We start from the raw sequence: 13096 nt of genomic DNA, 5'->3' as shown, positions 1-13096 counted from the left end.
TGACCTCATGAAAGGGACCCGGAGACCGTATCAGATTTCCTATCCTTAAGCACAACATAGGCTGATGTTAAAAAGCTCAGGGAGGAAAAAATCTCCTCCTCCGCTCTTCACAATGCTGCAAATGTGAAAGTTGGACAACTTTGAGGCTTTGGCTGCTCTTGTGAATGAATGGATAACAGTATTGAATAGAAATGTTCTTCATTTTTATTCTTTTGCTGTTTGATTGGTTTTATACAAGTCACTTTCCCAGTATGTTGTCTGGAGCAATGTGTGGTGATACTAATCACGAAGAAAAGTACCTTTTTAAAAACCAGCAACAAATACAACTGTCAGAATAAAGCACTCATTTAAAAAGAAACTTAGCTCTTGTTTATTTAGAAAATTTCTGTGCCTGCTTTCTAGAGAACCTGATCAAGTCAGCATACAAAGTCAAATATAAATTAAAGCAGCATAAAAATAATTAAAATTAACAAGAGGTTTAAAAATCCAGCCATTAAAACCTAGCCAGTGCATAAAACCAGCATAAAATGTCTGGCAGTCTAAAAGGAGCCTTGTAAAGCTAGGAGCTGACAGTAAAAAGAATTTTCAAAGATGGAGTCCCTTAGTTAAAAACCTAAGTAAAAAGAAATGTTTTGCCTGGTATCTAAAGGACAGTCAGAAAAGCGCTAGGTGGGACTTGGGTGAGGGCTATGATACTTCCAAAATTCTCCCCGGTTGAATTTCTTCTTGGGTTTTGGATTTCCAAACTGCCAAGTCTCATTTATGAAAGGGAACTGTTGCATTAGGAGTATTCTGTTGGTCCTCCCCTCCCAACAACGTGTAGATATCTTTGTGCAATGTAGTGTTTGCTATACCCTTTTTTCCTGTGCAACTTCTTCTTGCTTTGTGTTAATAGTGGTACGCAGGCACATTGAGAGAAATGCTACCAAACAGCAATCTTGCTGACATTGTGTATATGAATCAAGATGTGTTTGTGGGGGTGTGGGTGGGTATATGTGGGTGGTATTTCACCTGTGCCCAGAACTGCAGCTACATAAGCATCTGGATGCATTCATGCTTTGGACTGCACCAGTTGCTTTTTTTGTAGTTTTTTTTTAAATCCAGTCTGGTCCAAAAGAGGAATCATACAAATGGATTAATGGAACTGAAAGCAGTGGGAAACTGCATCAGCTCCAATTCTGCAATTAAATTTAGAAACTTTCCTAGTTGAACCGGAATTACGGGTGAATGAAATGTTGTGCTGAGCAAACTTCCAGACCAATAAAGGAATGAAATGGAAAATCCATTCATCCATGAAGATAATTTTCAGTTTAGGAAACAAAGGATGCACCTTCATGTGAGATTTTTAAGAGATATTAATGTTTTCTTTTTCATTGCTTCTTACAATAAAGCAGCTAGCGTTGTATAGTGGTTAGCAGGTCAGACTAAGATCTGGGCGTCCCTGATTTAAATCCCCCACTATGCCGTGGAAGCTTGCTAGTTGACTTTGGACCAGTCGCACACTCTTAGCCTACCCTACCTCACAGGGCTGTTGTGAAGATAAAATGGAGAAGGGGAGAATGTTGTACGCCTCTTTGGGTCCCCACTGGGAAGAAAAGTTGGGTATAAATGAAGTTAATAAACAGACACTCCTCATGTAATACTGTCTCAAAAAACCTAGTGGCCTTACATCATGACCCTGCAGTATTGTCATGACCAGAGCTGCGGTTGCGAACTTTTTTCACCATTCCCTGCTCTTGTGCCTTGAACAGGTTAATATACAGGTGCTTATCTCCTCCCTATGAAAAGAATCACAGGCTGATTTCTGCACCCCAGAAGTGCAGACTTTAACATCCATCTATTGGGGTTCACCAGACCAACTGGCCTCATTTGTGGCCGAGTGTCCAGACCCTGAAGACATATTTTGATGCCTGAATGTCTAACCTCGTGTCAAAAGGATTGTGCAAGTGCTGCCTCTCCCGTTTCACCATATTGTGCTATCATCCCGACCCACCTTTCTTTTAATTTCAAACATGAATGCAAAAACTAGGTCACTAGATATTATTCTGTATCTGCCTTTTGTTATTTCTACAATGTGATTCGTCATGGGATAAAAGTAGCTGGTAGGGAACTGGCTTTCATCCATGCAGATATGATTGCTATTGGAACACAAGGAAATGAATCATTATTTAGGGATGGAATTAGTGGGTCCCTCTTTTGTTCTCCTGTACCCTCCCATGCTCCCAACACTATTCTGCATGCGTAGTGACAAACAGGAGAAGAGCAAGCCATTAAGGCAGCTCTGGGGCAAGCTGAGTCCAAGGGGCTCACTGCTGGGGCCCCTTAGCTCAGTTTGCTCCTGGCCAACAGTGATCCCTGGTAGACCAACAGACTGGTCTACCCTGATGGCAAGTTTTATAAATTGTGGACTTGCAGACGAATGATCCAGTTTTTACTGTCAATAAGCAGCCAGGCAAATTTGTTCCTTTTGCAATTAGTCATTTGCAAGCTGGTGATGGTAAGTGACTTGTTGCAGGGTAAAGGTGAGCAAGTGCCACAGATTTAGTTGTTTAGAATTGGGCCGTCTGTACTTTTGGACATTCTTCGTGGGGAGAAAAGAGAGCATGAGATGGTGGAGAAGTGTCAACAACCAGCTCATCTCTCCAACCAACGCATGTTCATTGGGACGTCTGTATGAAGCTGAAGCTCATGCGGTTGTTTCTGTACGATCAGAACGCCAGCATTTTCGGGTCTCCCGGTTGCACAGAGAGAGCTTGCTACCTATGCATTCCAAAGAACATGCTGGGAGTAGAATTTGCCACTATGATCCCACTCTCCTTCTCCTACATGTGTCCGTACTTCCCTGTGTAAACATCTGAAAAGAGTGGGCAGGAGAGCAATGTAGAAAGAGAGAGTGTGATGTAGTAGTTAAAGTATCTGACCGGGCTCTGAGAAATCCATGTTAATAATAATATAATAACATTCAATTTATATACTGCCCTTCAGGACATCTTAATGCCCACTCAGAGTGGTTTACAAAGTATGTCATTATTACCCCACAACAATAATCACCCTGTGAGGTGGGTGGGGTTGAGAGAGCTCTGGAAGAGCTGTGACTGACCCAAGGTCACCCAGCTGGCTTCAAGTGGAGGAGTGGGGAATCAAACTCGGTTCTCCAGATTAGAGTCCTACGCTCTTAACCACTACACCAAACTGGCTCTCAGATCTGCACTCTGCCATGGAAAGTTTCCCTCAAGGGAAGAGCTACTTAAGTTGGATGAAGTCTCCTTAGGCTAAAGGAAGACTTCAAACTTTGCTCCATGGAGTGGGAAGATAGGGGTGGGATTCTTCCCCCCAGCCTAACCTACCTCACAGTATTGTTGTTGTGAGTATAAAATGGAAGAAGGCAGAATAACATTCTAAGCTGCTTTGAGGAGAAAAGCGGGGCGTAGAATACACAGTTTCCAACATTCTAGTTCTTTGTCTCAGACTCAAGAGCCAATGTGGTGTAGTGTTTAGAGTGCCGGACTAGGGTCTGGGAAATCCAGATTCAAATCCCCACTCTGCCATGGAAGCTCAGTGGGAGACCTTGGGGCAAATACAGCCTAATTTACCTCACAGGGTTGTGAAAACAAAATGGAGGGGTAGAGAATGGTTGTAAGCCACTTTGGGTCCCCAGAGGGGAGAAAGGCAGGGTATAAGTGAAGTGAATAAATAAAACAATTAAATAGTATGACTGATGTAAATGTTAAATTTCCCTTGTGGAAAGTGAGTTCCCACACAGGAAGAAGTTGGTGTAAAAAAACGTTTCCATGTGGTTGTTCACATGCATCTGAACTTCGGCATTCCACCGAGAGTGTCTGGGGTAGTATTCCTTTCCCATCCTTCACACCCACTGTTTTTACACACACAAAGAGAGAGAATGCAAGAGACCACAAGGGGGAACTGCTGCTGTGAAGTCCTCTGAACAAAAGAGTTCTGTTGACAGACGATAAATCTTTCCCCTCATTGTCAACCTTTTTCCTCCCAGTCTCATTGTTTTGCTCCCGGCGCTGCTAGGGGTGTTCGCAGTGGCTTTGACACGTAGGGGACTGGAGGGTATTGTTTGGAATAATTTGATTTGCCTTTGCACTCTTAAGATTCGTTTTCAGCTCTGCTGGTTCTGTTCTTATATCCAATAGCCTTAATCCTATTCAGCACACACTGATGACTCAAATCAAACCCCGAGGCAGGTTCTGCATTACCCATTTAGTCTGGAATTGTTGGGCATTTGTGTGTTGATGCATATTTTTCTTTATTTGTAGTAGCACAACAGAATAGTCTTTGTAATTTTAAGGCAGCATTCATTGTTTCTTTGGTGCATGTGTGAGTCCGTTGTCCAATAATGAAAATGAATGCCTGTTGCTAAGGAGTCTCCGTAAAAGGAAGCTTTGGCTTTCTCCTTGTAGGCCTTCTGTCTGGGAGGCATCTAGTTGGTCGGTCACTACTGGGAAACTATATGCTGAACTAGATGGACCTTTGGACTGATCCACAGGGCTCTTCTTAGGCTCTTGATGGCTGAGAATGGAACCTGCTTGGTTAGTGGCAGCATATCTTGGTGTTAATAGTGAAGGAATTGTTGCTCTACTCATGGACTTCCTGGAATTATCTGATTGGCTGCTGTGGGAAACAGGAGAATGTATTTATTTTACTTTGTTCATTCTATCTTCCTCATTGAAACTCGAGGTCAATTACAAAGTTATAAAGCACTACAAAAGCATACCATAAGCAGTTCTGTTGAGAACGGAGAACAAAAACAGTATCGTATATCCAATAAACAGGACGGCGGAAAATGAAAAAAAAGAGACAGTATCGTAGCATCCAGAATGGTGTGAGGACAGCCTAAAAATTTCACAGACAATTAAAATTGCAACCCTATCTCCTTTATAAAAAAAACCCCATGGTCTGATCTAGCGAGGCTCTTCTTATTTGCATGTAATAGTTGGAGCATTTAAAGAAAGAGAAGTCTTCCATAAAGCTTCTGAAAGATAGCCAAGGCTTGGCCTTTGGCAATCGTGAAGACATCCCATCCCCGATCAGGTTCCGAAAATCTCAGGCATTTCATTCAGCCTACTTTTCAGGATACAGTCACCCTTCATGATAATCTGGAGTGAGCAATCGCAGGATGAGCCCCCCTCCCCTGGTCTTTTGTTATCTCAGATCTCATTTTGGAGCAGCGTTTAACCCAGATGTTATTGTGTCTGTGATTTGACCTTATTATCGATCCCCAGAGCTTCGATCTTCCTGTGTCTTCTGTATTGTGTATACCTGCTGCCCTCGCAACCATAATCTTCACACTAAGCACTACCCCGGTGTCTCGTCTGACATCATTCCTTTGTCTTTTACACGGTGACCCATTTCGAAATGGCAGACTCAGCCCAAGGCAGGGGGTGGGGGAGAGAATGGGCCCGGTTTTCATCCGAACAAAGCTGTGTTCTAATTGGGCTTAGAGAAAAAAAGAAGTGTCACCAACAACTGGTCCTCACTCAAAGGAAAAGGTGTGTAATGTTTAGAAAGGACCTCAACCTGGCCAAAGCGCTGGGGGTGGGTGGGAAGCAACTTCCATTTTGTTTAATGGATTTCAGTTCTGGTTTGATGAGTGGTCTCTCTGAAACAGTGTTCTTTGCTGATGGCATCATTGGAAATCGGGATGTGTGGAGCAGAAGTTAGCCTGGCAGAAGTAAAAATCACATGATGCATGTAGAAAACCAAGATTTGAGTCCAGTAGCACCTTAAAGACCAACAAGAATTCCAGGGGATACGCTTTCGAGAGTCAAAATGCCCTTTGTCAAATAAGGAGGGCGTTTTGACGCTTGAAAACTTATACTCTAGAAATCTTGTTGGTCTTGAAGGTGCTACTGGACTTGAATCTTTCTCTTCTACTACTGATCAATATCTGAAGCTATGATGTGCATAGTGTGTGTGTTTGCAGGTATAACATTTAACAGGAAGGAATGGTAGTGGATTTTTCTTCAGCTGTTTGGGCTTGGTTTTCTCCCAGTTCATAACAGACTCCCATGACAATAGTGCCCCTCCGGTCAGGACATATGTCTGTCCTGTTCTGTGAGATCAGTCTCTGCCCATTCATGGGCCTTTTCTGTGGTGGCCCCTTTCTCAAGGAATCACGTGATCATGTGAGAGAGACTTGCAGTTTGGTACAGTTTTGGAAGTAGCACAGGGTTTGAACTGTTCTTTACATCTAATGTAGCTTCCTGTGTGTTTGATAGTTGTTAATTTTTGTAAGCCACCTTGGGGGTCTGTTTGGAGAAAGGGGGGATAGAAATATTTTAAATAAGAGAATGTGAGTGACAAACCAAAGAATCAAAAGTTGGTTCAGTCTTGCTTTGCTTCAGGCAAGCTGACCGCTCCCCCAGCCCATAAGCTAGGCTTATATGTTTATTCATTTAAGCGTTCTTTTTTTAAAAGGCACAACCACTAGTTAGGTTGCAAGATTCTTCCAGGAAGGGCAGGGGAAACCAGCTTGTAATGTAATCAGTGTTAGCGAGTTAGCAGTGGACATACCTGACTTCTGCTGACACATCATAGAACTTTTTCCTGCAATTCAACCAGAGAGAGGGAAATAGTTAATTTGAACAGAATGTTGGGAATATAGGCATCTTGCCTGTGAAATTATGTTTAGATCTCTTCTCTCCTTGGCTTTGTACAGACAGTCTGTCCATGCATTGACTGACCGGGCTGGGAGGAAAGGTGGGCTTGAGTGTGCTGCTTTGCCCCCTATCTCCCTGCAATTGCCAAGTTGTCCACACTGTGCCAACATGTGGAAGAAGTGTCTGCACATATGTGGAGGAAGCATGTGTGAGCACCGTGCAGACAAGTCAGGAATCATATGGAGCTGAAAGACGGGCATAACACAAGAGCTATTATCTCAAGCACTGGGGGTGGGTGCCAGTACAGTATTTTATCCAGATACTCATGCTCGCTGTAAGCTACCAACTGATGTGGAAAGCAGAAGGTTTCAAGTTCCAGCCAGAGCGGGAGCCGGGTAAGGCAGAATCTAAGCAGATCTGCATCTTGGTATCCCAGGAGGCCAGCAGAGAACAGTCTGAACTAAGGAGTCCAGTTGCACTTGGCAACAGTCTGAAGTGAAGAATCTGACCCAAAGCAGTTACAACTTGGATGTAGGGAAGAGAACGGCTAGGTAAATAAAAAGTATGCCGGAGTCTAAAGAGAGCAGGGAAACAAATGCAGAGACTAGGGGGAAGATAGTCACAGGCAAGGGGTGGGACCATGGCTTATTAGTAGAGCAACTGCTTAGCATGCAGAAGGTCCCAGGTTCAGTCCTTGGCATCTCCATTTAAGGATCAGGTAGTGGGTGAAGTGAAAGACCTGCCTGAGACCCTGAAGAGCAGCTGCCAGTCTGAGTAGACAGGACTGACCTTAATGGGCCCAGGGTCTGGCTCAGCGGAAGGCAGTTTTATGTGTGGCTGTCAAAGGCTTTGACCTGGAATGGCCAGGAGGAGCTAGTAGGTTGCTAGAGTTGGAGAGGGGAATGAAGCGGCGCTGGAGAGTAGCTGTGGCTTGGTGGTAGACTGCTTGCTTTGCATGTAGAACGTGCGGAAAGGCCTCAGGGTCTCCGGACCTTGGACCGTGGCTGCAGGTCATTGTAGACATGACTGACTTTGATAGACCAAAGTTTTGATTCATAAGAAGGCAGCTGTGCTTCGGGGCCATGGCTCAGTGGTTGCACATCTGCTTTTCATGCTGAAGGCTCAAGTTCAATCACTAGCATCTCTAGCTTCAAAGGATCTTGGGTACCAGGTGATGCAACTCTGGGAAGGGAGGGGGTGGAGCTAAAATCCACTTTTGAAATGGCGTGGGACAGCTCACTGACATGCTCCATCCCCCTTTTAGCTCTTTAAAGGCTTTTCTCCACTTTCCCTGGTACCTATAGTGCAGCTCACCTGAGAAAGGGGAAAGGGAGTTCCAGGCTGTGGGGAGCTGCTGCATCTCTTTTGTGCAACAGGGAAGAAGGGGGGGTCTAGGCAGCAGGGAATGAGTGTGTGTGGAAGCTGTTCCCACCCTACTTGTGTGTGGGGTTCCTGCCCACTTGCCTTTGCTGCTGTGGCAGGTGCATGTTTTTGCACCTCACTCTAGTTTGTCCTGCCTTTCTGTTGTGGCTGTCGGTGCCTACCTGTCAGCCAAGGAGGCTCTTTATATAAGTGTGAGTTTTGCTCTTCAATTGCCTTGATAAAAATCAGCCTTGTCATTCTGTCTCCTACAAGTGAAGCACTGTTTTAATGCAGCCACAAGGAGCTAAAAAATTAGGTTGGGAGGCCATTTTTACCAAGGGACCAGCAACTTTCTGCAAGTAACGGTGGGCAAAAAGAAATGGCGAGAAAGAGAGTTGGGAACTTGGCATAACACTATAATTCTGGGTGTTTTTCGGAGGTTGATCTCACCCGCTGTGGCCTCCTATCCCAGTGACTCAATTGTATCTTACGTAAGACGTGCTCAGAACACAATGGCACAAAGCCCACTTACCTTCTCCTGTGTTTTCCTCTGTCCTTTCAAAACCAGGCATGCGAGTCCAGCTGGGATCATCTTGACAGCCATCACAGCTCTGTGCTACACAATTGCTATGCTGTATGAAGGGTGAGTTTGTTTTGGTTCTTGGCAAGCAAAAATTAATTACCTGCCGCTTCGGAGAATTGTGCCAAGAGCGTTTTTCTAGCGAACCTCTTGTGTGTATTTCCCGCCGTGGCTGAAGTTCCTGCCTGTTGGGTGTCTACTCAGATGGTCAAGGCCTCTCCAGTGACTTAACGGCTTAACTGCATGTTGTGTTTTACATTTGTCTTTTGACTTTTAGCCGGATGTCAGCTGCGACTTCCCCATTGGGAGGCTTATCCCCTGCAAATCTCATTAGTCTTTAAGGTGCTGCTGGACTCAGATCCTGCCATTCTCCATTGGGAATTCAGTTTTCAAGCGGACAGGGCCCCAACTTGGATTGGGACAACAGCACATGTGAAGAAAGGACTTCTGCCTCCCCCCCCCACACACACCATTTTCCTGACTCAAAACAACCCTGAAGGTGGAAATTGCCCTGCTGGGGAAACGTTATGTGTAGCCTGTCAGTACATGTGTGGCTGTCCATGGGGGGGTCAGGAAAATGGGGTGGGGGTACAGAAGCTGATTCTCCCTGGTCCTTTTAACTGGAGATGTCAGGGATTGAACCTGGGACCTTCGGCATGCCGAGCAGATGCTCTTCATTTGAGCCATGAAGCTGCATTCTCCTGTGTCAGGCCCTCGATCTGTGATGGTCAGTGTCATCTCCTCTGACTGGCAGCGGCTCTCTGAGGTCCCAGGGGAGATCTTTCACATTGCCTTCTATCTGATCCTCAGCTTTGCAGGGGAGATTTGTTTCCCTGCAGCAGAATGGAGTGGCGCTGTTACTCCGGCCATAATCATCCAGTGACTCTGTGATGCCCTCGTAAAAGAAGATTTCTGCTCATCCGAGGACATTCTAGAGTATGAGCCTAGACTAGCAATATTTGACACACACACAGCCCAATACCATAAGAAACATTTGGGACTCTGCAGTTCCATTCATGAGTTTCTCTCTGAAACCCACACATCTGTAGGAAACGGGGGGAAAGTTTCCCTGGTTGTCTTAATTATAGTTTAGCAGTTGCAGATATTTCTATCCATTCATTCATGTGTGATCTACAAAAGCAAGTGAAGTGTTGGCGGCAAGGGGCAGGGGTGTTGAACTGTGCATCCTCTCCAACTGCCAGAGAGATCCCAATTTGATGATGCTGATGTGCAGCGCAAAGACCCAGGCACAAAAAAAGGGGTCCTTGCCACATTACATGCAAATTGATTGGTATCACTTTCTCTCACTAGGTGACACTGGGGGTACAGATTTGCTCCTAGCTCCATCTCTTGGTCACACTGGAAGCTCAAGTGTGATGTTTGGAACCCAAGGATCTAGAAACGCTTCAGAAATCCCTCCCCCCAAATTCCTTCCTAGATTTTGTTGGTTCAAATCAGCTGATTTTGCTTCCAAAGCAGAACCAGTATGACTTGAGTACTCCACTAGTCTGATTCTTATTTTCAACTTTTTTTGTACAGAGTGTCATACATGGACAATATTAACAGAGTGAAATTCCCAGACTCACATGTCCCCTTGAGGATACGGCGAGTTTTGTCTCAAAGGCTCTTTTTATTTTCTAGTTGTCTTTTGGAGTTCAGGTTTCTTAAAACTCATCTTCCCATCTCTTTCTTTTGTCTCCTTTTCTTTCCTCTCCAAAACCTTTTACCTTCTCTGACCCATACTCCTCTCCCAAATTCCAGGCCTTTTACTGAAGAAATCTATCACCAGAAAGCAACCAAGAGTAAATAGCTGCAGCGACGGAGGCAGAGGCCCAGAAAAAAACAACAGGGTTGTCTGGAAGCAGGAAGATGGTCTGCCAGGACCGGCCACCCTATGCAGGACAATACAATGGGATATGAAGGTTCAGAGTGATTTTAATTCCGCTTTCCTAAAACTTTTCAGAAGTCCCTTTGAGATGGAAGCCAAGGCGGGGCGGTGGGAGCTTCAGTGCTTTGCAAAGCCTCCCACCAATACCAGGCAGGTGGGCTTTTTCGCAAGGAACCCGGCTCCACCTCTGGCTTTCAGCAGGTTCCGTTAAGTGTGGAAGTTTGAATGGGTTTGATTATATGCTTGAAAGTGTCAAGAGAAGTAAAGCAGGTAGGAGGCCTGAGAATTTTTATGTAAGCGCGCGTGCACACACAGAGAAGAAAAGAACAAAAATGACAGCAAATGCATAAGAGCAATATGGCACAAGGACACATGCACTCGGCGCATGCATTAGCAGGTTGCAACTGCTGTCTTTTAGAAGATGTGAGCAAAACAAGGGTTGAAAGCACATGCTGTGTAAAAATTTCTCTCAGTACTTCATTGTTTCAAGCCGTCTTCTCTTCTAACTGTACATGTTTTGATCTCTTTGTGTGTGTGTGTGTGTGTTGGCCCGAAGGCCAACACCACCAATGTATCTGGCTCTGCAGCCACTTTAGGGTAATGGAAAAACCGTCTGTCTCATTCTCAGGAATTGGAGACCCTTATTTGCTTTGTAGTGGATTGGACTTATAAAAGGCCTTTGTCTGTTTTCTCTCCCTATTGTTTTGGGGGCTGTTGTTTTTCAGAAACCTTTCCTTGGTTTCTTGCCGCTTGGACATCTAAACCTTAGTAGAGTATGCCTTCCCATTGTCTCCCTCTGCCACCAAACAAACCGCTATATCAGCTTCTGGGATATAGCCACATTCTTTCCACCACTGCCCTAATCCCTTCTCCTTTGTACCTGTTAGTTTTCTGAGCTCACGCCGGTATTTTAGTAATAATCCAACTATATGCCAAACTATATGCCAAACCTGAGCCGGATTAACCATTCTGGAGCTCGGAGCCCCAGTGAGATCTGAGCTGTTCACCTAGGAATAGATATCTGAATTATTTACATTATGTCCACATCAGTTGTATCTCAAGGTATTGAGCAGTAAATGCACTTGTTTAAAAAATAAACCAAGGGGGGGGGGGGAAACCCCTCCAATCTAGTTTTTTGTGTGTTGTGTCTCCCTTGTAACATGTCACTATTTTGCATTTTCTGCCCTCATTCAGTTGGAGTTTCTTTTGTCAACCTTATTAGAAACTTTCTACAGCTTTACATTTACAGGAGCCCACTAAGATGATGCCAGGATCCTCCAAATACGTTGCATTTTTTTGGCCGCTGTAGATCAGAGCCTGCCTGTTGAGTCTTTAGTAACCTGAAGAATTTCACTCCCAAATGCTATCAAAAGGATTAAGTTTTTTTAATGTTTTCTGAATTGCAGAACTGTCTGATTCTAAAGAGATCTTTTTTGGGGGGGGGGAATGAAATCAGAGAAGGCCCCAAAGTGAGACCTTGAGATTCTGTGATCCTGAAAGGTCAGTGTGGTGTAGTAGTTAACTGGGGAGGTCTGGGTTCAAGACCCCCCTCAGCCATGAAACTGCCACTCTCTGACAGCCTAACCTACCTTACAGGGTTGTCAGTAAGAAGAGAATAGAGGGGGGAAGCAAACATGTATATCCTGCTTTTCCTTTCCAGTGGAGACCCAAAGCAGCTTACTATGCCATTCTCCTGTCCTCCATTTAATCATCACGGTAACCCTGTGAGACAGATGAGGCTGAAAGAGGGCCAACCTTGGCCAAGGTTCACCCAATTTGTTTCGATGGCAGAGTGGGGATTGGAAGCTGATTCTCTCAGAGCCTGGTCTGATACTCTAACCACTATACTATGCTACCCTGAGATACTTGGAGAAAGGGCAGGAAACAATGTAAATAGATAGCGCTTAGCTAAGGCATGTTCCAGAACTGTTCTTCCTCTTTCCTCAGCCTCTTAAGGGGGCTCCTATCTGGTATTTTTTGTACTGTCAGTGAGATTCTTCCAGTTTTTGCTTCTTCCCAACCTTACATCAGAACCATTTCAGACGTGCATATCTGCTCAGGGAGGCTCGCAGGACAAGATCAAAGATCATCTGAGATCTCTCCCTGCCCTCCATTTGGTTTAAACCTCCAACATATAAAGAGCTCTGTAGAGCTCAAAAGCTTGCATGCTGTTTTCATGTCTCCTCGTAAGAGTTATTATGTGGCTTTTTGTTTTTGGATTCAACTTCAGCTGTCTCACTTGGAGCTCAGCAGCCTTCAGTGCTTACTGGTGCCGGGACTCAGTCTGAGAACCTGTTTCGCTCTCCCTTGGGAGCTTCCTGCTCTCCTGCCTTAGTTGAAACTCTCTTTCTTCAGATGGGCCCAAACTTGCAAGCAGTTTTGCTTGCTTAAAGCAAGTGTTGCCACAAGGAAGAGCCCATTTTTCATTCACCACTGTCTCCTGGACTCCACATCCATGTGCTATGAGAATTACAGCCCGAAAGACAAGTGAAAATCCAGTGCAGTAGTAGAGAGTGCAAGGGAAGAACGTCTCCAGGTGGAACTCACAGTGTCCAATGAGATGACCAGATGCGGACATCCCAGACCTCTGCATAGTTACCAAGAAGGAGGAGCTTTCTGTTTGTCACACATTGAGAGTTT

The 13096-nt window shown here is 44.9% G+C and overlaps 1 protein-coding gene across 3 annotated transcripts in view; it reads left to right on the top strand.

Annotated features, from left to right (window-relative positions):
* The window catches only part of PEMT (phosphatidylethanolamine N-methyltransferase), a 77704-nt gene extending 66151 nt beyond the window's left edge, over positions 1-11553 (top strand). For all 3 annotated transcript variants that reach the window (XM_054994726.1, XM_054994728.1, XM_054994725.1), the window contains exons 6-7: positions 8557-8631; positions 10330-11553. In XM_054994726.1, coding sequence (XP_054850701.1) covers positions 8557-8631; positions 10330-10378 — 124 coding nt within the window. In that variant the 3' untranslated portion in view covers positions 10379-11553. The remainder of the gene's footprint in view (positions 1-8556; positions 8632-10329) is intronic.
* The last annotated feature ends 1543 nt before the right edge of the window (positions 11554-13096 follow it).

Source organism: Eublepharis macularius, chromosome 12, assembly GCF_028583425.1.
Source record: "Eublepharis macularius isolate TG4126 chromosome 12, MPM_Emac_v1.0, whole genome shotgun sequence".
NCBI lineage: Eukaryota > Metazoa > Chordata > Lepidosauria > Squamata > Eublepharidae > Eublepharis > Eublepharis macularius.
Note: the sequence above shows the minus strand (reverse complement) of the source record. Positions and strands in the feature narration are given on the sequence as shown.